This window comes from Carassius auratus, unplaced genomic scaffold (genome assembly GCF_003368295.1).
Source record: "Carassius auratus strain Wakin unplaced genomic scaffold, ASM336829v1 scaf_tig00008189, whole genome shotgun sequence".
Lineage (NCBI taxonomy): Eukaryota > Metazoa > Chordata > Actinopteri > Cypriniformes > Cyprinidae > Carassius > Carassius auratus.
In genome coordinates, this window is record NW_020523918.1 from 5097 (window position 1) to 31330 (window position 26234).

At 35.8% G+C, this 26234-nt stretch overlaps 1 protein-coding gene and 1 long non-coding RNA gene across 3 annotated transcripts; one reads left to right on the top strand and one right to left on the bottom strand.

Annotated features, from left to right (window-relative positions):
* On the top strand, positions 1-25957 carry LOC113071813 (zinc finger and BTB domain-containing protein 7C). Of its 2 annotated transcripts, none has more exons than XM_026245126.1 (3): positions 1-173; positions 20733-22050; positions 24431-25957. In XM_026245126.1, the coding sequence occupies exons 1-3, from the start codon at positions 89-91 to the stop codon at positions 24999-25001; spliced, it is 1974 nt and encodes a 657-aa protein (XP_026100911.1). In that variant the 5' UTR covers positions 1-88; the 3' UTR covers positions 25002-25957. The 2 variants fall into 2 exon arrangements, with proteins under 2 accessions (XP_026100911.1, XP_026100912.1); XM_026245127.1 differs by lacking the exon at positions 1-173 and adding an exon at positions 13384-13483.
* Positions 9980-21920, bottom strand: LOC113071814 (uncharacterized). The gene is made up of 3 exons (XR_003280242.1): positions 21845-21920; positions 13270-13435; positions 9980-10125 (listed from the first exon to the last, which is right to left on the bottom strand). It is a non-coding gene; the product is annotated as an uncharacterized LOC113071814 (long non-coding RNA).
* Positions 25958-26234: the final 277 nt, after the last annotated feature.

A 26234-nucleotide genomic window follows, 5' to 3' on the forward strand; every position in this document is an offset into this window, starting at 1 on the left:
CACGACACACCTTCTGTGCAAAACGCAACTCCTCTGCTTATCTCTCTCCCCCCGTCTCTCTCTCTCTCTTGTCTGTGTTCACTTTCACATGTTTGAGTCGGAGGATAGCAGTCTGTTTCCTGACACGCAGAGACTTCTCACCAAGACGCAACTCCACCAGCAAACACCTAAAGGTCAGCAACCACTACTCTCTCTCTCTCTCTCTCTCTCTCTCTCTCTCTCTAAGTTTGTTTCGATCGCTCACTGTCTGACTGCTCCATCACTGTCTGTGGTGAAATGTAAAAGGATGGCATTTGTTCACTGGTCTTGTGCATCTGTCACTTTTCAGAGTGCATGTAAAGTGCACTAGATAGCGCGGGACCCCCCACCGCCTCGTTCTCACCGTCGCTTTAATTAGAAAGTCTAATACAGTAAAATGAGCTGACAGGTCAGAAACGGGGGTCTGATGCTATCGCAGCATCACTCAGTGCTGCCCTGCAAGAGAACTCACGCTTCAGACGAATCGAGCTTTGGTGAATCCTGAAACAAACATTCGCGATCACGCCATTACAGCAACTCAACCAAAAATGCGTGAGAACAAAAATCTAACTGAAAGGGATAGTTTATATAAGTAAACGAAATCCTTGAAAAACTGATCAGTAAAAAAAATCATATCTACAAAATTAGTAAAAAAACAAAAAACAATATATGGTATTATCACAGTACTGTTTGTAAAGGGAAATATTATTGCATATTTATAGGGGAAAATATAAACATTCATAAAAAAATTACTATTATTAACCAAGTCAATTTCATAATGATTTCTAATATTTTCAAACTTTAACGATGCATATATGTGTGTGTGTGTGTGTGTGTGTGTGTACCAAATGTCCCCACAAGGAGAGTAAAAGCTGACATTTTTGACATTGTGAGGGCTGGCCTGTGGGAAAAAATAATTAAAAATAGTACAGGATGTTTATCTGAGAGAATGATAACAGGTTTTCTGTAAATGCTAGGTTTAGGGTTAGGGGATAGAATATTGTTGGGTCAGTATAAAAACAATTCACAGAAAAAACATGTGTATATGTGTATATATATATATATATATATATATATATATAGATAGATAGATATGTAAATATATATAGTTTGCAGTAACAAAAAAATTCTATAAATATATTAATTCATTTAAATGTACAATTATTTCTATTTACTAGACAGAAACAAATAGATAGATAAATAAATAAATAAATGTATGTTTTACATATTAATTTGAATTAAATATAATAATATATTATTTACATTAAATATAAAGTTTACACATTTTAATGTTGCAATTTACTTAAAATATAGTATCTTTCTATTTGAAATCGATCAGTTACAGGTAACTGGCTTATATTTGACCATACTCTGACTCAGAAACATTATCTATGATTCTTTATAGTCTATAAGAATGACTTGCACTGTTTCAGAGATGAAAAGATTCTTCAGAAAATCTGATACATTTTAGAATTTAAAGTGAACATTCTAATGAGAAAAATCTAGAGAATTTTTTAAACTGCTTTGAACCCTTCTCAGCGTGTTTTCACTATCTGCTGTGACTTTTATTTTGCGTGAACTTCTCATTCGTTGAGACTGTGAGCAGCGGCGGTCATGTCTAAGACAGAATACAGGAAACATCATTCATCTGCTCTCTTTGTGAACATAAGCCGAATGTCTATCACTTCAGCTAAGTGCAGAATGAATCCGAGGGCTTAAAGATTGAAATATGCACTCGGGTAAACTGTGTGAATACAGTATAGACTTCTCATTAAAACAACACAGAGAGAGGGGGAGCTTTGTTCAGTGTGGTCAGGGACAGTGTATCAGGTGAATGGGCAGATGACCGCCAGACTCAATTATTCATTCATTTTAATTGTGGTTGTGACGGGGACCAGATTTTATTTCAATGGCAAGCAGCTGCTTTCAGATCCATCACGGCATGTTGGAGCAGCACTGATTAACCCCACGCTAACAGGCCGTGATTACATAAAAACTCCTGCGTCCAAACCTCACCGTCACTGTTACACACTCAACAGAGCGAGAGAGCGGAGCGAGGGAGTGAGGTTATGCCGGGATACACACCACGCCTTTGTCTGTCGAGTCACTAGGACAAGGTTTATCAAAGTTGAACCTGATCCGAAGCGGTCTTTTGTTACATGCCAGATACTTTTACACTGGCGTGTTCTCAAACACTGGAGAGTGCGCTGTGCTCCGTGCGCTCTCACCGCGGGAGGGTGTGGGAACGAGGGAACCAGAACAATCATCTGGATCTCAGCGCGGTTCTAAATCACTGCTGGGTACGTTACCGTATGTCCCGCTCAAAACACACACACACACACACACACACGCACAGAGAGACTCCTCCTACAGACACACACACACAGCTCAGAACGACTTAACTACAGATTTCCATAACACAAATTTAAAAGATCAAAATACACACACAGTGGTGAGAATGTATGTACACTATTGCTCAAAGAGTACCATTTTTAAATGTTCTTGAAAGAAGTCTTTTCTGCTCACTGAGGCTGCATTTATTTAATAAAAAAATATTTTAAAATATTATTATTTATAATAACTTTTTTCTATTTGAATACATTTTAGAATGTAATTTATTAATGTGATGTGCAGCTGAATTTTCAGCATCATTGCTCCAGTGTTCAGTGTCACATGACCTTCAGAAATCATTCTGATATGCTTAAGAAACATAATCAGTTTCTGCTTAATATTTTTACTTAAATTGTAAAAAAAAAAAAAAATCAGGATTCTTAGGTGAATGGAAAATGCAAACGAACAACACCAAAACATTGTAAAGTACTTTACTGACACTTTTGATCAATTTAATGTATCCTTGCTGAATAAAATATACACATACTTTATAATATGTAAAACGATATGGTGTCACATTGAGACTTTTTTCATCTTTAGTAGCTAATATTTTCATCAAGTCATCTTTTTTTATTATTATTATTGTACAAACGTAATTTGGACTCAAATAAACAAAGTACTAATAGTGATTAGAATGGTAGAGAAAAGAGCTTCTCCTCAAAAAACGAAAGAGAAAGAAATACAAGAGAATTAATCAGGTTGCAACATTTTAGAGAGCAAAACTTAATGCAAAGAATCAAAATAAAAAATGATAATATTTAAAAAAAAATCTAGATTATCAATTAACCTTGATTTACAGTAACAATTCACTTCTGTTTTTTATATGCATTTTGTAGATCATATTTAACTGTAGCTTTCTAAAGCACCTGATCATGACTGGTCATAAATGAATTTCTGCAGTCAAATATGTTTGTAACACGACTCTACACTGTAGAATTTATCGCTGAACCAGGAAATTGATGTCCTCCATATATGTGCTAGTTTCATTATTGCAAAAAAAAGTGCCCCGAAAAATGAGATTATTCAATCACATCTATGCACCATCTCTATCGGTGCCAGTTTCATTATCACAAAATAAACCCCCCTCATGCTGATGCAAACCCTCACATTGGGGTCTAGGTTAATTTTATGATAATGACCAGCTGACGACCACTTACAAAAGAGAAGTGTTTTAGTTCTGATGGACAAACCTGTTCATTTAATTCAGTTAGTGAAAGAGATACAAATGTGTGGTTTGTTACTAAATCATTTCACTTGGAGACACGCTTCTTCTGTGAATGTGTGCATGCCAGTGTGTTAAAAAGCAGTGAAGCAACCTAATAAGAAGAGTTTGACCAGTTCACAACCCAAAGAGAAAGTTAGGGGATTCACATCCGCTCACACAACTTGTTTCTGATGACACAGCTGCCCGACACACTCATACAGAGAGTAAAATACTGCCTCTATATGTCATTTCCCTTCCTCTCTCTTCATCTTCAAAAAAGCCTGTGTGGTGATTTGAATAAAACTCATCTTTCAAAGCCTGACGAATGTCCTGACCTCACCTTTACACACACACACACACACACACACACAGAGAGAGAGCGTTAACACTCACTCTGACAACCAGCTATTAAACACCTCACATCTGATGAATTCAAGAGTTAACAACAGATATTAACAGCCAAACACCCATTACCTGATGCTGATGTCATAGCATGATATTTTTAACAGCAATTCAGCAGATCACATGGTCATGTCAATTTTAAAGTCCATCACTATGGTCACGGTGAGTGAGTCGAGACGCTATTTATAAACTCTGAGCGCTGCGATTATATGAACTTTCTTTAAGAATTCAACAAGTGTTTTTCTCTAGCAGCTCCTACACGTCACATGAATGATCGCCCATCACAAACAGGAAATTAACCACAAATTTGGGTCAAAGTCTTCAGAAAGTAGAAAACGTTTTATGCTCATACAATGACTCCATACAGCTCATCCGTTCCATATGAAATACTAAACTGATGATCAGTTCGTCAGAATCATAATCTGAACTTGGCATTCTAGAATTATTATGTCTAACTAAGATTTACTGTTCTATAACTAGACTTTACAAAAATACAACCAGACTTATTGTAATAACAGTTTACTCTTCTATCATTAGACGATGTTCAAATCATACTTTACTGTAACAAATTTGACTATAACCAAACTTACTAGAACTAAACTTTACTTTATTACTAGACTATACTATACACTACTATACACTACACTACTATACTATACTATACACTACTATACTATAATATACTATTTATTACTATACACTAAACTACTATACTATACTATACACTACTATACTATAATATACTATATATTAGTATACACTACACTATTATACTATACTATACACTACTATACTATAATATGCTATACTATACACTACTATACTATACTATACTATACTATACACTACTTTACTATACTATACACTACTATATTATACACTAGTATACTATGCTATACTATACTATGCTATACTATACTACACTGCAATATACTGTACTATATTATCCTATACAAATTTGACTATAACCAAACTTACTAGAACTAAACTTTACTTTATTACTAAACTATACTATACACTACTATACGCTACACTACTATACTATACTGTACTGTACTATACTAAACTATAAATTACTATCCTATATTATGCTATACTATACACTACTATACTATACACTACTACACTATACATTACTATACTATACACTACTATATTATACACTACTATACTATGCTATACTATACACTACTATACTATACTAAACTGCAATGTACTGTACTATATTATACTATACAAATTTGACTATAACGAAACTTACTAGAACTAAACTTTACTTTATTACTAGACTATACTATATACTACTATACTATACACTAACTATACTATACACTACTATACTATACTATCCCATACCATACTATACACTACTATAATCTACACTACACTACATTACTATACTATACTATACATTATGTTCTATAACTATTAGTACTACACTAACCAAACTTTATTAGACCTACTATTTACTTTTTTATCCCTAGACCAAACTAGAACTATTCTATAACCGAACCTGGCAACCTGTCCTCCAACCAATACGCTCGTATAGGTTGTTTGTCCAAATCCCTGAAATACGACCCATCAGAGCATATACTACAATTGCGCAAGACTAATCATACTATAATCAATGTTATTAGAATATTATTGAACTACTGTTCTATCACTAAACTGTACTTTAATATAAACAATCTTTATTAGACTGTGAGTGACTTGATTAGATTTACCAATAACTAGACCAATGACTATTAGATTAGTACTAGATTATTGATAAACATTACTAGATTTGACCAGAACATTACCAGAACCATACTGTGCCGTCTACAATCATACCTGATTATTTATTATACTATAAACTTTTAGATATCTAGACTAATAAATAACTAGAATATAGTCATTTTTATTACACTTACTCTTACCACATGTACTATTCTATCACTAGATTAGACTAAAGATATATTATACTATGACCGAACTGGATTTTACTATTATAAACTATACATCTGTGCTATAACTACACTAATAAGACATAATATAACTATTATATTCTACCATTAGACTATAACTAGTTACCAAAATTGATTAGAGTTTACTATAAATGTAATGGTTCCATCCTATACTCAAACATAGATTCTGTTAAACTAAACTTCACTTTACTATACTAAATGTAACTTTAGTATAACTATATCTTCATATGGTAGCACTTTATTTTACAGTCCTTTTCCGCATGTGCATACTAGGTATTTGATACAATAATTACAATAACTAGGTACTAACCATTAACCTAATCCTAAACCTAACCCTTATAGTAAGCATATTTTATCCAGTACTTTCTTACAGTATAGGTAACATTTTATACTTTATCATACTATACTACAATACTATACTCAAACATTTTATTAGGCTTCACACACTACATCTAAAGTTTACTTTACAATAGTAAGACTACACAACTAAGCATTAATATCCTGTACTGTCAAGTCTATCCTAAACTATTGCTAAACTTTACTATGACTGTACATCTTGTATGGTAACATAGTTTAGTTTCTTTTAGCTGATGCATCTTTCTTTTCATTTAAGCCTGATCTGATGTGATTTCGTCTGAACGCTTTGGGCCTATGTGTGTGTGAGTGTGTTTGAGTGATTTCCTCTGAGAGCAGCTGATTGGGGAGCATCTAAACTCCTGTAGGTGTTTCCTGTGTGAGAAGAGTCACTGTAACCAGTGGCAACTCCCAGACTCTCTCCTCTTTCTGTTGTTCTGGGTAAATTACAGAAACACACACAAACGTTCGACATGATCACACACACAGTATTGAGGCCGATGCACCACAACACACGTTTATGTAGAGAGACCGAGCTCACTCAACCACACAAGCACACACACAAAATGATAGACGGAGGGAAAGCGGGCTGTTTTGTGTTGCTGTAAGATTTTGGTTTTGAAACTGGGTCCACCCACTGGTGTGAGAAAAGAGGAGAGGCACAGAGGAGGGGTGCAGGGAGAGAAAGACAGAGAGAGAAATGAGTGTGTGGGCTATCACTCACTCACTCTCTCAGTTTAAAATAAGGACACATTGATCCACCCACCCCAACATAACACACACACACACACACACACACTCAGACTGGAGCAGATAGCTCAGTAGAAGAGTTTAGGTATCACAGTGGCCTGATGGACTGACAGTGGGGTTGTAATGTGTGACAGCAGGAAGTGCACATGATTGAGGAATCATCTCAGAGTTTGGTAGCTGCTGGTTACAGTGTTGTGTCTGGATGTTGGTCACGAAAAATGACTTTCAATAGCTGATCCAATAACTTTAGAGAAGTCTGGCTGATATACCGCTAATAGACAATGACAAAAGTTAATATTAAAGATATTAAAGCACATTTTACACAATATTTCTTCCAAAATAGAAGGAAATGTCTTTGCCCGATGGATATTACACAGGCTTAGCAACCCAAATTAGTTCTAGCTCGGGCAATTTTTCAACACAATTCCCCAGTTTTGTCAATTTCTGTCTTATTTCAGTCTATAACTATCAATTAAATGAAATGTATTAATGCATTTATAAATACATGAAAATATTAAACTGATGTACGTGGACAAGTAACAGTACAGTGAATATATTTAACAGGATATTTTTCCTGTTACATATATTAATTGTACTATTAATATTTTCAATATTTTTACATTTGATGATTTAGTAACAACTTTCCTCCTCAAGTTTGTTCTAAAATCACCTATATTGACATCTTTTTAATAATAAAAAATAATAATAATACAAATACGTATATAACTACATATAGCATGGATGTGGGAGTGACACAGAAAGCCGTCATCAATACAGACTTCTATGAACCGTGTGTGCGAACACGTCTGTGATATGTGCTTGCATTTTTTGCATGAAACGACATATGTGCATACAGTGTGTGACTGATCACTATGAAAGCTTGCATCTTGTGTGTGTGTGTGTGTGTGTGTGTGTGTGTGTGCGCGTGTGTGTGTGAGAGCGCTTTGACAGACATCTGTCTCCTGTGCCCTGCAGCCTGGTTGGTTTTAATTAGGTAGAGCCAGAGGGCCTGAGGGCAGACAGGGGCTAGTCATAATCACTCACACACACACACACACACACACACGGGCCAGCCTCCCCCTCACAATCCTCCACAAAAAATGTCCTTTCAGAAGGAGCATCTCAAAAAACACAACACACACACACCCGCACACACACTCCATCTGTCTCAAACACACGTGTGAGATGTGTGTTTTACATGCATGATTAGTTTGATTAATGACAAGTACATTTCGGTCAGTCTGAGCGCTTAACTGCCTTCAATGCCAGTATTCACACATGAACGCCAGCACAATGCCATAACCATGAGTCCTGACTGTCTGCCGAAGGTGTGTCAATTACTGAATCACTGTGGAAGTAAATTGGTTTCTAAGATAATTTGTAATTCCTGCAGCTCAGACAGCCGAGCATGGGTTTGATTTGCAGGGAACGCGTAAAGTAATAAAATGTTTACCTTGAATGCAATGGATAAATGCATCTGCAGAAAAGCACAAATGTAAATTTGAATTGTACAATTCAGTTTTTTGTGTTTAGTTTTATTTGCATTTGACAGGCTTGCAGAATGAAACTACATTTCCCATCATGCAAGTGTGTTTGTTTTATACAAATTATGTAATTATAACATGTGAATTACAACAAAATATTTTTATTTTAAAATGTGTACACTTTTAAACATCAACTGATATATTGTACATTATTTTTGCTTTTTTTGTCGCACTAATTATTGTAATTATTTTTTACATTTTAATTATGACTTTGACTTCTAAATAGGAACAAAATAGTTAAACTTCTAAACATGTATTCTAATAACGTTTTATTTATTTTAATTAAATATTTCAGACTTCAGCTCGGACATGTACACAAATACATGAACTTCAACTGCACTAATGCACTTTATTTCCATTCTATTTTGTTCCACAAAAATCTCAAATCTTTGCTGAGATACGAAAAAGAGCAAGATTTTGTATTTACTTTATTCTCATTACGTAATTATATCGCACCAATGCACATTATTTGCGCTTCCTTAGGTTGCACAGAAATGTCAGACCTTTGAGATATGAAATAAAAAATTAAAATTGCTACTCATTTTAACTATGTAATTAATGCTCTTAAATATAAACAAATAATATGTAAGCTTTAAACCAGTATTTTAACCCAATAAAGCACGTGTATGCATGTGTACATCCCACAGTTCTCTCTTTAAGCTGCTGCTGCTGCTACGAACTGAAAGTGCTGGTCCCTGTAACCATCTGCACCACAAGTCAACGCCTAAGAAGCCACACAAACAAATCACACAAATAAAAATAAGGTGGCATTTTGAATCATTGGTGTCGTCTTTAGATTTTGATCGGCATGAGATTTTTAAGTTAGTTTCGATATGCAGCCCACACTCACACACACAGACTCAATGAATCAAAATCACAGATAAAGCACTTTTTTCAAATGTCCACTATATATATATGTGTGTGTGTGTGTCTGTATGTGTGTGTGTGTGTGTGTGTGAGCATGTGCGTGTAGAAGATAGCAGATAGCACAGATGAAACCGTTCAAAAGACACAACACTTCCAGTAAAAACAGGAGTTGGAGTGTGGAGGGGTTCACTGATGACCTTGTTGCATATTTTTGCCTCTCTATGTGTGTGTGTGCCGTCCTTGGACAACTGTTTCCCACCCTAGTTGGTGGGTTTGTCTGTAAGTGGGCAGAGATGACAAATTTTTCCCACAAGCCCACACCCTGGAGCACCAAAGCCCCCACTCCCAGAATACATCTGTGCACGGCATCCCACACTGCAGATCCTAAGGCTAAGAAAACGGAATATAAAACTGACATGAGGGATGTATGCATCGGATTTGATCACAGTATCAAGAGATTTAAGAAATAAAGCAACAGTATTAGAGATGCTTGACATGGTAAACTAGAAAGAAAGAAAAAAGATAGAAAGAAACATCTGACCATACCTGAATTGAGACATCACAAGGTCACCAAACAGACAAGAGAATATCAGTCGAGGTTTGAATGTGTCTCGTCTTCGTCTGGATGCTGCTGTAAAATAAAGAAAGAAAGAATCCTTACTGCATTTGAACTGCTAAATATTTATAAGCAATTTGATCTTCATGCTAAACAGGGTTATTATAGTTAAACATATTTTAAATTTGAACGTTAACTGAAGTAAACAACTTAAACTTATTTTAGCAAACTAAACCTAAAAAAAAAAAGTAATTAAAAACGCAAAATAAAATTCTAAATATTAATAAATCTCTCAATTTTACTAAAATATCAAACTAAATAAACATATGTTTTTTTAAATAATAATAAAAAATATGTTTTCTATTAAAATTCCAAAAATACTATTTTTTTTATTTGTAGTTATGTAGAAAATGATCAATTTACTAATGTTTTAAAGATCCCATATACCATAACACCACATTATTCATATACAAAAATCTTATTTGATATGCAAGTTTCTAAATGACCAACATGATCAAAACTTTGCTGTTAAACCTGTCACACACAATCATGATTGGCCTGCATTACATTTTATGCTTTGATCATTTAAATCTCATCTTACTAAGACATATTATTGGAGATATAGGGTGACAACTGATATATAAGAGTACATGAGCCATAAAAGCCTGATGTTTCAAATATGATACTCAACATAAAACACACATGCAAACTATTCCATTTTAACAAATGAGATTTTTTTGACTATGATCTCATATGTCAGGCTTTACAGGATTTAAAGAAGGTTCCACTGAAGAACATTTATTGAGAATATTTCGGTCTGGTCTGAAAACGCTTGAAGTGTGTCTAATACAGGAATCTGTTTTAGGGACACGAAGAATCACCTGTCTGAGGTTTCTATGACAACTAACCGAGGATACCTACAAATAATGTTGCATGTGTGTGTTTTTAACTTAACAACAGACACACACGTCTAGCTAATTCTCCATCTCTTAAATCTCTCACTTTACATTCGTCACGTTCACGGCAGAACAAAGAAGTCCATTGAAATCATTGAAATTTTACCCAGTAAAACGGTATTAAGTAACTTGTGCTTGTTGAAAAGCATGTCGTGATGAATCTGTCGTAAATTACATAACTAGGGTGGATTATTGATGTCATTTAGGAAATCCTGTTCATGTTAAAGCGTCGAGTCATGATTTAAAGAGACAGACACGGTGGAAAAATGTCACAGTGCCAAAAAACACAAACGAGGCAGAGAGAGACTGTAATAGTTTTATGGAACAATAGATTTTAAGGAAACACACTCCCTCTCACTTTTTTACACACAAAGACGAGTTGCATTTGTGAAAAGGTATAGTCTGATATTTCAACGTTTGCAGGGAATTGATTGGCTGATTGAACTTTTGGATTTTAAATGGCGCAATTTGAAAAATCTTTAATTCTTAGTTAATTTTTGATCGGACGCAAGATGCAAAGCAGATACTTTTACTGTTATTATTAAAGTAAAATGGTCTCATTTTCCAGAAATCTGAAAGATTTAAGTAACGTTAAACTACAAATATAAACTGAATAAAACATGTTGAGAAGTGAGCGTTAATCAGCTGTGAGGCATCTACTCGATGTCCAGTTCAGCTGTAAAAAATAAAGATAATAAACATGCATAAGTAGGGAAAATGCATGAGAAATGTCAACTTTGACTCACAGAATCAGCTTAAAGGTTTTGTGTCAAAAACTACAACACTGGCAGATACGTCAAATCACACCACGGCAAAAAAAATTAAATGCAATAATAAAATAAAAAAATACAAAAAACAATTATACACTACTTTGTTTTAATTGAATCATTCTGGTTCTTTGTAAAGAGTATACAAATATTTAGTTTTACCCAGACATAATTACTGTCATAATTGTGCTTTAATTATTAGCTTTCACGACTTTGAAAAAAACATATTAAACCGTAATCTTTCATCTTTCCCTTCTACCACATTAAATGACAGTAAATAAAAAGTGAGAGTCCGATGAACGAATGCAGTCACACAACTGTGAGTATAAGTTTACAGGTTAACTAACTGATTAGCCGTCAACCTCTGGTTTCAGTTTCAACGAAGGGAAATTGAACAGCCCTGTTGAGGAACACGCTGTCTGAGCGGCAATATGGGTCAAACCGCATGTATAAAACAACCAACTTCCAATGAACTACAAAGTCATAACGTTTCTGGCATTACATATAACATATCGTTAAATTAAACTTACACACATGCAAAATTATAAGCAGCAAATCTGCACTGTGTGTGCCACATAGGAAACAATTCAACTCTTATTCAAGCAAATATGTTTTTGCATTGCAGTGTTATTTAAATATCACTGATGTACTGTTATAACTTTTGTTAATATTTGAGATATGTTTATCTTATTTTATGTTTCTAATTTCAGTTTTAATTTTAGTGTAATTTTTGTCATTTATTTTTTTGTTTGTTTGTTTTTAATGTCTTTTTAAATGTATTTTTCAATGACTGTTTTTGTTATGATCAGAAAGCCTCATGTATACATGAATAAGAAAGTTATTGTGCTTTTTTAAAATTCAGTTTTAGATGCCAGCTGAATCCCAGTTACTAAATGAAATGCATTGAAATCATGCATGCACATTTTTTTTTCATGTAGAAGACAGTAATATTTTTAATTTTATATATACATAATTCTTTTTTTAATTTTTTTTAATTGTCAATTATTACAAGAAAACACTATTTCGATCTTTCCACTTCAATATTTCATGTTTGATTCAAGGGGTTTCCTGCAGTTACTTTGTAGTTAATTGTGAAACTGACTGGTTTCTACACTAAATTCTGAACTTCAGGTCTTCCACCTTGTTCCTTCGTCTAATTCATCTTCTGAAGTCACAGCACACACATATATAGAACTGGTACTTTTCTCTCTCTCTTCCTTCATTTGTGCCCAAGTTCGAGTTGCAAATCCTTCACGAATAAAACTAAAAATTCATTTTGTCTGACCCCAAATCAGAGGGTTTGTGCACCATGGGCTTTATTACATACTGAGCTTAAACTGTGTTGTGGAGGAGGATGGGTATTATTATCCTGAGCTTCCCACCCAGCTATAAAAACTACATCGCTGCTCTAGAGTAGATCCACCTCCTCTCTCTCTCTTTCTCTCTCTCTCTCTTTCTTTCTCTCTCTCCTCCTTCCTGTCAGCGTCCACACAAACCTCTCCGTCTGTCCGCGTGTGCCGTTGTTTGGGGCTCGTAGTTGGATGCTCGGCTGTGTTTTTTGTGAATGGAGAGGAGACGCTCGGGCAGACGGGATGGACAGACGTCTTTGCGTCCCTCAGAGACGGAGATGAGACAGGCTTGAATCTGAAACCACACTTAGACCTGGAATAAAACACACGTAGAGTAACACACACCTGAGGATCTGGACGGGTGAGTTCACCTGTTTTCAAGAGTTGTGCATGCGGGAAAGTGTGCGTCTGTGGGGGAACACGCACGGGGTTTGCGTTCGAGATCTGTTTATGTTTGTTTGTGTGCATCTCAGGTATTGAACAGCACGTCTGTAGGCAGTAATTTGATGACTCATGTAATTATTTGGGCCATTCTTTAGATGTCGTCTCCAGAAAATGAGCGTGAGGAGTTTTGGCCCGCTGTAAACGCAAACTAACACAAACAAGTAATGGCACGGCAAATCGACAATTACACCAGAAGCCGCTGGCTCTGATGTGTGCGAAAGCAAAGTGTTATCAAAAGTGTTTCTAAAAAACAATTCGACGCTCACACACTGCAAGAAAGTGCCAATTCATTTTTTGAGAGCTGTTCTCGTGACCTTTTTAATGCGGCCCACTGATCTAAACAGGCGATTGACCCACATAGACACACATAGTCATCTTAACAAACAGTTTTCATAATACCAGTAAATATATCATCACATTTTTATGTTTTATGAAATTAGAAGAAGTTTGGGTTTCGGTTTATTGGGCTGTTTTAAGCTAAACATTTGTGTCATAGATGTTAACGTGTAAATCGGTTACAGTCACTTTTGGGTTGGACGTTAAAAAAAAAACTCTGTTTTTACATCACGTTGCAAAAATCAGATGCATATCAGATTTATTTCCACACAAAAGTGGTCCAGATCAGATATGAAAATGTCAGACTGTGATTTTTATTATCGAAAACAGATCTGTGTCACAACTGTGATGGGAATGTCACCTAACTTCATCTAAATCCACCAAAAACACAAAAGCAAATGCAATTAAGTTCATTAGACTTGTTCATTTTTAGACAGTCATTTTAAAGGTTTTAAAGGTTGTCATAAGGTGACAGGTGAATGTGTGTGTGTGTGTGTTTGAAGAGGGCTGATTGCAGATTAAAAACAGTGTAAATTACTGTTTGTAGCAGCTGAAGCGCGTGATGCAGGTGTCTGTAGCGTCTTGCTTCATACATTTACCAAACAGATGAATTTCAGCAGACGTTACACAACGGCTGTGTGTAATCCTAACGAGGCTCTTTAAGTGTCATTTACGTTCGGTCTGATCTGTCGCTGGGTGAATCAGACAACGGGTAAAAAGCAGCTCAGATATAGAGCAGAACTCGGGCCAAGACACGAGGCCAAACCTACACGCCGCAATTTATTATCTTTTCTTTAACTTTGTTGAACAATGTCCTGGTTTAAGACTGTGGTCTGTCCTCAATTTGTATTAGAGTACTTCACAACTAACTGGGAGATAAAGGTTTTTTTTCTTTTTCTTTCTGAAATCATAAATACACACACACACACACACACACAGATACATGAATATAGAATAAATGTAAAATAGATATACAATTTGATATAATAGATGCTAAAAACACTAAAAATAGATAAAGAATATTTAAAATATATTTTATATAATAAATAAAAAAATATGATATTATAATAAAATAATATATAATTATACATATAATTATAATTATAAATATTTAATTAATGTTATAAAATGTATATGGGATAAATGATGGATAGCTATAAAATATACATATAATATATTTTATATAAATACATAATAGCGTTTTATGATATTATTATATTATAATAAAATAATAGTAATACAATTAAATATTAAATAATTATATCATATATATAGAGAGAGAGAAAGAGAGAGAGGGAGAGAGAATAAAATAGGAAATAATTCTAAATGGTTGCATATTTCTATGTATATATTTTATTTGTGTGTGTGTGTGTGTGTGTTTGTGTGTATATACTGTATATGCATGTATGTATGTATGTTTAAACACTTAAAAACAAAAAGAAAGAAAAATCTCATTGTTAAAACATTGTGTCAATTCAGTTACCAGTTAACAAAAAAATTTTTGTATTTCAACTCAAAACTTACACTTACAATATAATGCACATTTAAACCTGATGCTAGAACCTCAAAATGTATAACTCAAGTCTGTTGAAACAACACGCATATGTCTGAAAAATTCAAAAATGAAACGGAAATCAGGTTTACAGTAACCAAAACCACCATTAAACCGTTTGCTGTGTTATATGCAAATCAGGCCTTCAGCTGTTCACATGCAGAGCATTTATCATCTACAGATACGAACCGTATTCAAATCCACAGCCTCCTATTGGCTGATTGGCGTGCCATCGCTCGAACAGGAGGCACTTCTGTCTGTAAACAGGGCCGTGAGTCTCAGCGAAGCACTAATAGACTAAAACCTACAGGTGCCCCTGCAGGTGAGGCCCCTAAATGATCTCCCTCAGGACCCACGAACCCACGGCTGGATTTAGCCAATTTAGCAGCAGTCTGAGCAGCGTGACACACGCTCGCTCCTGTCTGAGACTCCAGCCCTGCCTCCCTAAAGAGGCCATGATGAAATATCTCGCACAAATGTGAACTGTTTTAACTTTTGGAGAAGATGTTGTAACTTTACCCTATCAAGAGTTGGTCATCTTTGCATCACAAAGTCAGGCGAGGCATCCGGCGTGCACCAAATGCATGCATTTAACCTCCAAAAAACAGAGTAAGCATGCTCCGACTTCATGTTAACGGACAATCGCTATTAATTTAAAGTCTTAAAGTCTTTGCCCCAGTTAAGACGATCATCAAAGCTCGCGTGTGTGTACGCATTTAGTTCAAACATCAAACACAGGTGTGTTATTTTAAATGATCAAAGGACTGAGGGGGTAGTTTGGGTTTTTACTCACAGTGTCATTTATGTTTTGAGATATGACACATTATGATTGATGTTGAACTCCGAATTAGTAATGCAAAGAAGAAAATAGGAAAAAAGGTTATTATTCATGGCACTTAAATCACACCGCATGCATTCATTTCTGAAAGCTGCTCAATTCAGTCCGATTCGCAAATAGGTTCAACTGATTCATTTAAATGAATTTGTGAATCAACGTACTATGACGACGTAATATGAAAGCAACAAATTTAGCTAACTTTTTTTTTTTTTTGCTGTTGTTTGTTGCAGTGCTGCTCCTGAATAGCGGAAGCACTGATACTCACACGCATGCATCTTTTTCAAATGACAAACTGTGCTGAAATGAGTGTGTGGCACTTTGTTGGGCTAAAGGGGTATTTTCTTCACCTCTTTAAACAAACTGTAGTCACCAGAACAGCTCCTCAGATTATCTCTAAACCTCCTTTACAATCAAACATGACATTTGATACGGCCCACTATGATCTGGCATGAAACAAAATGCAGCTGATAAGCATCTGAAAATGCTAATTTTTATTAAGCAACTTAATCAGTTATTTTAATTAAATGCTTTACTTTTATGCATCCTTAAAATAATCATTTGTTTATGGCAAATTGTTTAGAGTCTCCAAAAATGCTTTAAAGAAATCTTCAGGACATTTACTGAACAATTACATTTAAAAAAAAAATATATATATATATATATATTAATCTTAGGCTGCATGAAAACATGCTTGTAAAAAAATTGGATTTGAATCTTAATGTCTTTAACATTCAAAGTAATCAGATTTACTGAAACAATAATGAATGTCTGACCACTAAAATTTGTTGTCAGAAGCGTGTGAACATTACGATTAAATATTTCTCAGTGGAAAATGACATCTTCCTATCATTACAAGCAACCTAATACACATCTAGAGAAACATCTCTGATTATCAAATCACTTCACAAAGAAAAGTGCAAACACGGATGTTCTGTCTAGAGATGGACAAACTGAGCTGTGGTCCAGTCGAAGATACCCATCTGAAGCATTACTGCTTTACTAGCAGATGCACATCAACATTTTAGACAGGATTTCAGATAGCATCTATCACTGAGGTGCGTGTGAATCAGTTTTTGCTTACATACTGGGAACAACAGCTTAATGAAAATCTCAAAATGCAAAAACTGGTCTAAAAATTCTTAAATCAAGATACATTTATTTGACTTAAGATATTAAATCCTTTTTTTTTTTTTTTTAATAAAAAACATTTGCTTCTTTCAAGATGCATTTACTTAAGATTTTTTTTAATATAAAATACATTTAAATTAGTTTATGCTTAATTCAAAGGGAAAACAATATCTTTTTTTTTCACTTACAGATATTATTCTTATTTTAAGCATAAGCTGATTTTCCTGTGAATGGGATCAGAAAACTACACTTACGTCAAAGGAAAACAAGATTCTTTTTCCGACCTCATCAATAGAGAATAAACTCAATTCATTTAGATTTAGATTTTTAAACTAGACTTATCTTAAGTAATTTTGCTTCTCAAGTAAAAGCATCTTCTGAAGATAATATTAAATGCAAAATAGTTTCACAGGTAGAATATTAATGGTGAGCTTTCTAGAGAACCGGCAGGAGTCTGTGATGCATCTGTGTGTAGATTGTGTCATATGGAGGGAGTAAACTGTGAATGTCAGTGTTAAGCGAGTGCGGAGGGGCCAGTGGGCCCTCAAACACACACACTGTAATTATGGGAGTGAGTGAGGAGGTGTGGGGGCCGGCCGGAGAAACGCATGCGCTCCCAGGGTGGGTGGGAGACCTCACTGTGTCTCTCTTCCTTCTTTTTCACTCCCTCCCTACTGTTGTTTTTAGCTCCGAATGCCTATTTAACTTGGCTGGATTTTCCAGGGTGGGGCACCACTTTTTTTTTTTTTTTTTTTTTTTTTGCCCAACCTGTCAGGGAACTTCTGGGGACATGAGATCTCATCCTTCCCTCTTCCTCTGTCTTTCTCTTTTTTTCGCCAAAAGTTTTCCAATTCCAATCTCATGTCGATTCATTCATGCCAAATGTAATCCATTATTTCTGTCACATCTTATATATATGTATCTTTACCTGAAGGGCCACATTGTTTGATAACCAAGGTTCTAAATTTAAAAGATACATTCTTTGTTCAAACTGTAATTAAAGCAACCGTCTCCTAGCAACAGTGGAATGGACATTAAAATGTTGATTGGAGAATATTATAGAGAATAAAGACAGACAATGGACAAGAAGTAAAACCCGAAAACACCAGTAGCTCATTTACTTTGGCGCACAGGCCGTTTTTGGGCCACTGAAGGCCAGTCGACAGCTCTGGTGGTGGCGGGACGTATGAAAGCATCCATCCAGATGCCTGCAGTGACCACGGGGACGAGACACACTGAGATTAAACTCTATTCATAGCCATGAATGAAGGACAATGCTGCCAAAACGCCTCTTAAAAAGTCACTGTAAACATTTCAGGGAATCCGCAGGTGCAATTCAGGCTCCATTCATGTAGGCCTGTAGTTTAAGAGCATCTGCATCACGAAAGATCTGCAAAATACAGCTTTTCCAATGCTTTATTATTTCTGGACAGTGTTCTGTAAAAGTACACTTCTAAACTAGACTTAAGTAAATCATAACAATAAGAATAAAAAAAAAAAAAGGATTTTGCATTTCATGCATGTCAATTAAAGTAGCTTCAATTAAACAGCATTGGCTTCTCATGAAGCACGAGTAAATCTGGGGGCGATGGGTGACGTTTACTCATGCCCTGAAACCTTTTTCCCGTGGAAAGCAGAAACTAGAGCCTGACCCCTTTTGCCTTCCTGTGCTGTGCTTTTTTCCGAACTTGACAAAGATAAGTGTCAGCTTTTCTCACAATGCAAACCATCAGATTTAATTCACTATCTTTTGAGGCCTTCACAACAGAATAGCCTCTGCTATCAATGTTTACGGCGTAAAAAGCAGAAGCCAGTGGAGTTGTTGCTTGATCGCTATCAGAGAGAAACAGAAACAGAGATTTGCTCCTCAGACGCTTGACGGGAGCTTATTAATTATCTGATTGTGCAATGCATCCTCTTTAACCACAAAGTGCACAGAGTAACGCACTTTTGCAGAAACGAGCATCTTTAACTCAAATCACACTTTCAGTCAATTAATGTGGGGCTGGCCAAATGCTTTTTATTTTTTTTGCTATCAATATTTATCATGAAATCATTTTAATGGGTTAGGAAATGCATTCCATATGTCTGTTAGATGTTGAAAATGAATGAATACATAATTTGTTTTTTTTAATAAGGAAACTTTGTAGAGTAAATCTTTTATTCTGTTTTCTATTTTATTTTTTTCCGAATTCTGTTTTATGAATTCACTTAAATTTATCATCAAAAATTGTTTCTAATTGGATTCAATTACTCAGTCTTTTAACATGCAATCAAATGAAAACATAATTAAACTTCACAGAGTATAATATCTTTTATTTACTTTTTCCATATTCTGTTTTTTTTCTGGATTTTTATGTTTTGCGATTTTATATTATAATATATAATATATTATATTTATATTATTATAAATTTATAATCAAAAGGGTGTCTAATGAAATTGACACCAATTGCCCAACACAACCTTTAAATCATGAGTGAAAAAATATCTTGGTTGCATGATATTGCCTAAATAATAATAATAATAATAATAATAATAGGAGAAGTACACTATACTTTTTTTTTCAATAACAAATTGTCAATTGTCAATGTAAAAAAAAAAAGTATTGAAGTATATTTTACAAAAACATTTCTATTTCAAAATTTCACATTTAAATCAATGCATTACTTGCTTTTCTTTGTATACAGTACATTATAATAGTAATACATTTCTGTCAAGTTAGAAATCAACTTTTATTTTGTCGGTTAATAGTGAAGAGCTAGATGCAGGCTAAATATTTTTCTTAAAGTACCTAAAATACATCATGGAACTATTCTTCAATATTCATTTAAAATGACATTTATTCATTTAACAGATGCTTTAGCGAAGGTATATTTGTATCAACAGTCATTGTATGGGTCAAAATTATACATTTTTCTTTCATGCCAAAAATCATTAGGATATTAAGTTAAGATCATGCTATATGAATATATTAAGTAAATTTCCTTCCCCAAATATATTGAAACTTAATTTTTGATTACTGATGTGCATTCCCAAGAACCTAATTCCCAATAACTTTAAAGGCCATTTTCTCAACATTTTGATTTTTTTGCACCCTCCGATTCCAGATATTCAAATAGTTGCATCTCAGCCAAATATTGTCCTCCTAACAAACCATGCATTAATGGAAAGCTTACTGATTCAGCTTTAAGATTTCAAAATTGCCCTTATGACTGGTTTCGTGGTGCATGGCCACAAATGTCTATTTATCACCTAGCCTTATTTTAATGCATGACAGCTCTGACCGATTTAACTTTTTTACCTGCACACAGATTCCTCAGAGAGGATGGCGCACACAGACGAAGACCTGATCGGAATCCCCTTCCCAAACCACAGCAACGATGTCCTGTGCAGTCTTAATGAGCAGCGGCGGGACGGGCTGCTTTGTGACGTCATCCTGGTGGTTCAGGACCAGGAGTACCGCACACATCGCTCCGTCCTGGCCGCATGCAGCCAGTACTTCAAAAAACTCTTCACTGTGGCCACCGGCTCCAGCCGGGAGTCCAACACACACACCATCTATGAGCTAGACTTCGTAGCGCCGGATTCGCTGACAGCCATTCTGGAGTTTGCGTACACATCGACGCTGACGGTCACAGCATCCAACGTCAAGGAGATCCTGAGCGCCGCCAGGCTCCTGGAAATTCCCTGCATTATAAACGTGTGTCTGGAAATCATGGACACGGGAGGAGGTGGAGGAGATGGACCTCCGGAAGGAGAGGAGTTTGAGGGAGATGACGAGGAAGACGAGGATGAAGAGGACGAGGAGGAAATGGAGGAGGAGGTCGACTCCAAAGATGGAGAATTTGAGGACAACAATAGCGAGAAATCCACACAAGGAGCTGAAAACCAAGATGAACTCAAAGTTTGGGAGAGCGGGAGGACAGATAGCCCACCTTGTAGCTCCCAACAAGGAGCGTCAATCCCAAATGACCAAGATTCTCAAAGACGCCAATCGGACACTCCGGAAGCCCAGAAACCCAGAGCGCCGGAGGGATTGGAGGGCCGGGCGCTGAAGGACTTCTCGATAGAGTCTTTACTTCAAGAGGGACTCTATCCGAAAATGCCAGGCCTGGAAAGAGGCACCGGATTCTCGCCCCTTCTCCCAGGCTTCTATCCTCCCATGTGGGCGACAGAATTCCCAGGCTACCCTCAGATTCTGGAGCCGAGACATCCATCCCACCCTTTCCCCAATGCTTCGCTAGAAAACAGCCCTTTGGACCTTGCGGTCAAGAAAGAAGTCATCAAAGAAGAGCTAAAGGATGAGCCTACAAACCCCATCCTGCACAGAGACTTCCTCAAAGACTTCATGAGTCCAGGAATGGGAATAACCTCTGACCCCAGCCTCGGTCCGATCAAAGAGGGAGCGGAGCTGCGGTCCTACCTGAGTTTTCTTTCCGCCTCCCATCTCGGGCCGCTGTTTCCTCCGTGGCAGCTGGAGGAGGAGAGGAAGATGAAGCCCAAGGCGTCACAGCAGTGCCCCATCTGCAACAAGGTGATTCAAGGAGCGGGAAAGCTGCCACGGCACATGCGAACACACACCGGAGAGAAGCCCTACATGTGCACCATCTGTGAGGTCCGCTTCACCAGGTGAGTCGGGTTAAGGTGAAACAAACTTGAGCCCTCCATCCTACGTTAAAAGCACAAATGAGAGAAGATGAAGAACACTTTACTACTTCAGTATAGAAATAGTTTGTATTTTATTTTAATTAAATTATTAAATGTCATTTTTGTTTTATTAGATTTTTTAAAATACATTTATTTAAAAATAATTATTAAATAACAATTAAAAACATATTGTATTCTTATAATAATTAAACTAGCAATTAATTAACATTTAAATGTATTATTTAAAATTTTGATTTAAATTATTTTTAAATAACTATGGAAGCTTTTGCCACTTTTCTTTATAGTGATAGGTGACATTGTATATTTTTATACACTTCTAAGTATTAAAATTATTATTTATCATTTCATTTTTTTTTACAATTTATATTTTATTTATATTTATTTTTCAAAATTTATTTTACATTGTATTAATATTACTACTTAAAATCCTATTTTTTGCCATTTGTAATATTTACAATAATTACAGTGGTAGTTGATGTCAATTTAATAGTTTTATTGTTTATATATTTTTTTTTAAATGATTAATAAATTCCTATTTATTTATGCCACTTTTAATTATAGTGGTAGTTGATTGGAATAATGGTGGGTATATTTTGTATCTTTCTATACACTTGTTAAAATTCGTGTTTGGCAGTTAGAATTTTTATTATTTACTGTTTTTAATTTATTTCATTACTGTTTTATAAAAACAGTATAAAACATTTAAAGTTATAGTTGTTTGGAAAGATGGAATGAAAAGGACACAGTCAGATTATGAAGTACCACAATCTGGATTTGCATTAAATGTTTTAAATATTGTCAGAAATTACTCACCCTAATGTCGTTCCAAAGCATTATGACTTTCCTTTATCTGTAGAACACAAAAGCAGATATTTTGAAAACGTACAATAAAAAAGTCGATGGGTTCCAAAGCCACATCAGAATGTTAAATTTAAGGCAAACTATCCCTTTAACATCTCAGGACTGTTTTTAACATCAATTCAAGCAGATGGAGTACAAGAATAACACTTTACAATGAACAGTCACTAAAAAGGACTTGTTTAACAATGACAGATTTACGAGAAAGAATTCTGACTTGCTGTCATGCTACTAGAATAAATAGCCTCTTTGAAGCTAAAGAGCTAAGCTTCAGTATTACAACAGTGAACTGGCACATGAAAACTAGAGCAGCATCATAAGGACAAACCTGCTGTGAAACACTTTATGCATCACTGTGGTCGGAGCCGCATGAGGTTTCCACACTGTAATAAAAGCCAAAGCTTGGTGATGATAATATAAGACCTACATTTCACTTTTGGACTCAAATGCTCTGTAGAGGAATGAAATTTCGATGAGTGAGATCTAGACTAAGAAACAGATCAAATGAAGGCTTCAGAGCTTCTGGATAACTCATCTGGATACCACATAACAGGAACACTAAATCCGGTTTTCGTGTTTTTTGGGTTTTTCTGCCGCTGTAATGTTGAGCAACTTGCAGCTGTCTGCTTTTCAAGTACGAAGGCGTACACCTGCTTGTGTGTTTTTCTGCATGCATGTACGCTTTTCTGCGTGCATGGTGTGCCTTGAGGTTTTGCAGGGATTCTTACAGGTATGCAAAATAACCTCAAAACCCAAACTTAGACAAATAGTTCGCTCAAGAAAATGAAAATTTGCTGAAAATGTAAACACAATCAGGCCATCCAAGACATAGATGCTTTTGTTTCTTCATCAGGTGTGGATAAATGTAGATGAGTCACTTGCTCAACAATGGATGCTCTGCAGTGAATGGGTGCCGTCAGAATGAGAGTCCAAACAGCTGATAAAACCATCACAAGTCATCCACACCACTCCAGTCCAGCAATTAATGTCTTGTGCACTGAAAAGCTGCAGATTTGAAAGATATAAATCCATCATTAAGGTGTTTTTTTAATGTCAAAGCCTCAATTCTGGCCAAAATGTGCGTCCATAATCCATAACATTGCTTTCTCCAGTAAAAAAGTAATCTTGTCTGAATCAGGAGAGAAATATGCAGAGATCAAGCACTGTTTACAAGCCAAAACTTGGATTTTTGATGTGAGAGACAACAGGAGATGGACTTTTTCACTGGAGAAAGCAATGTTATGGATTAATGGACGCACATTTTGGCCAGAAGTGAAGCTTTGAAGTTAAAAACATCTTAATGATGGATTCGTTTCTTACAAACATGCAGCTTTTGTCTTCTCAAGACATTAATTGGATGTTTTTATCAGCTGTATGGACTCTCATTCTGACGGCACCCATTCACTGCAAAAGATTGATTCCTGAGCAAACATTAAATTTTTGGGTGAACTGTTACTTTAAGTGCTGTTTTTCTCTTTCTCAGGCAAGACAAGCTGAAGATTCACATGCGCAAGCACACCGGCGAGAGGCCGTACATCTGCCTGCACTGCAACGCTAAATTTGTTCACAACTATGACCTGAAGAACCACTTGCGCATCCACACCGGCGTGCGGCCGTACCAATGTGAGCACTGCTACAAGAGCTTCACGCGCTCCGATCATCTTCACCGACACATCAAGCGTCAGAGCTGCCGCGTCTCACGCCCGCGACGGGGCCGAAAGCCCTCCGCCTGGAGGTCCACCAACTTCCTCTTCCCTCCAGATCCCAACGCCCTCCAAGCAGACAGGGCCATGCGGATCCCTGCCGCCGGTGGCACCCCCTTACTGGGAAAACAGCAGCCTACTGGAGGGAAAACGCTGGAGGACGTCGACGGTGACAGCCGAGAAACGGACAGGAAGCTCATCTCAGAGGATGTGAACAGAAAGCGGGGCGTGTTTGCTTTCGCAGTGGCAACGGAGGACGTTCTGCAACACCCGCCTTTCTATTCAGCGACCTCTGACCCCTGGGCCGTGAGACTGGAACGAGCGCCACCCATTCCCGAAGCCGCAAAGTGACTTTTGTTAATTCCTCGAAACAGCTGCTCGCTTCAGACTCTGTAATATTAAATGAGATTTACTTTTTGTTTGTTTTATAAGTCAGTTTCCATGTGGGATGACAGGGATTTTAAATACTTTTTAAATGAATTGATTTGTTAATATCTTGGATGTGCATTTGTTAAAGCTGTTTTTGATGCTTCAGCGTTTGCTAACAAGGGTGATGCGCTCATAGACTGTTCAGTGCAATGGAGTATGTGAAAATCGAATGCAAAAATTTGACAATCAGGTATGCAGAAAAAAAAGAAGAAAAAAAAAAAAAGTCCTGCTGAATAAGCTAGAAGCTTTGATGTTTGCATTGTATGATCTGACAGATTTTCTAATTTTACAGCTTTCAGTGAAACTAAATCCTAAATTTACACGTTGTAATCCACTATGCAAAATACATAAATGGTTAAACCACAAAGACAAAATGAATAAGAAAACTCTCAGGATTACAAAAAACTAAATTTTTTAACAAAACTCATGTTTTACAGCCAAAATATCAGATGTTGCACACAACAAAATGTCAAATCAATATGCAGTTAATCATGCAATCAGACAAAAGATAATTTTTTCTCATAATTATTTATATTGTGCATTTCAAATTGACCCTTGATTAAATCTAATTTGTATAGATGGCTTTCAGGTTCTGCAGTGGAATTGTTCATTATTGTAAGTGTTTCTATTGTAAAACATCCAAAGATGTGTTGTTTAAGAAAAACTTGAAATCCAACCGGTTTGCAAAGCAGTCTTTTTCACATATGAAGTGTCTTGGAGGTGCTTGTCATGTACAGGAAAATAAAACAGCGGAAAAACGTCCACAACTTTGATACAGTTCCTCATCTGAATGGCTAGAGTAATTCGCCAACATTTAAACTGAAACTAAACATATTTTCATGCTATTTATGCATATTTAAATAAGCCTTGGCTATATTTTACTAAGATGTTTATAACGACACTAACACATTTGTGTTCCGGTTGCATTTGTCTGTTTTCAAGAGAGAATGTGTCAATGCAGTGTACCATATTTGACATCAAACCCTCTGAAATCAATATAATATGGTAATATTAATTAAAAAAAAAACATAAAATCCCCCCTTCAAGACTTTTAACTTCTAAAACAACCACAAAACAAAATGCACGAGTCCTCCAAAGGAGAATTAAAATCATCCGAAAATGTAAGTTTCTGCACTTCACACAAGACTTTTAAGT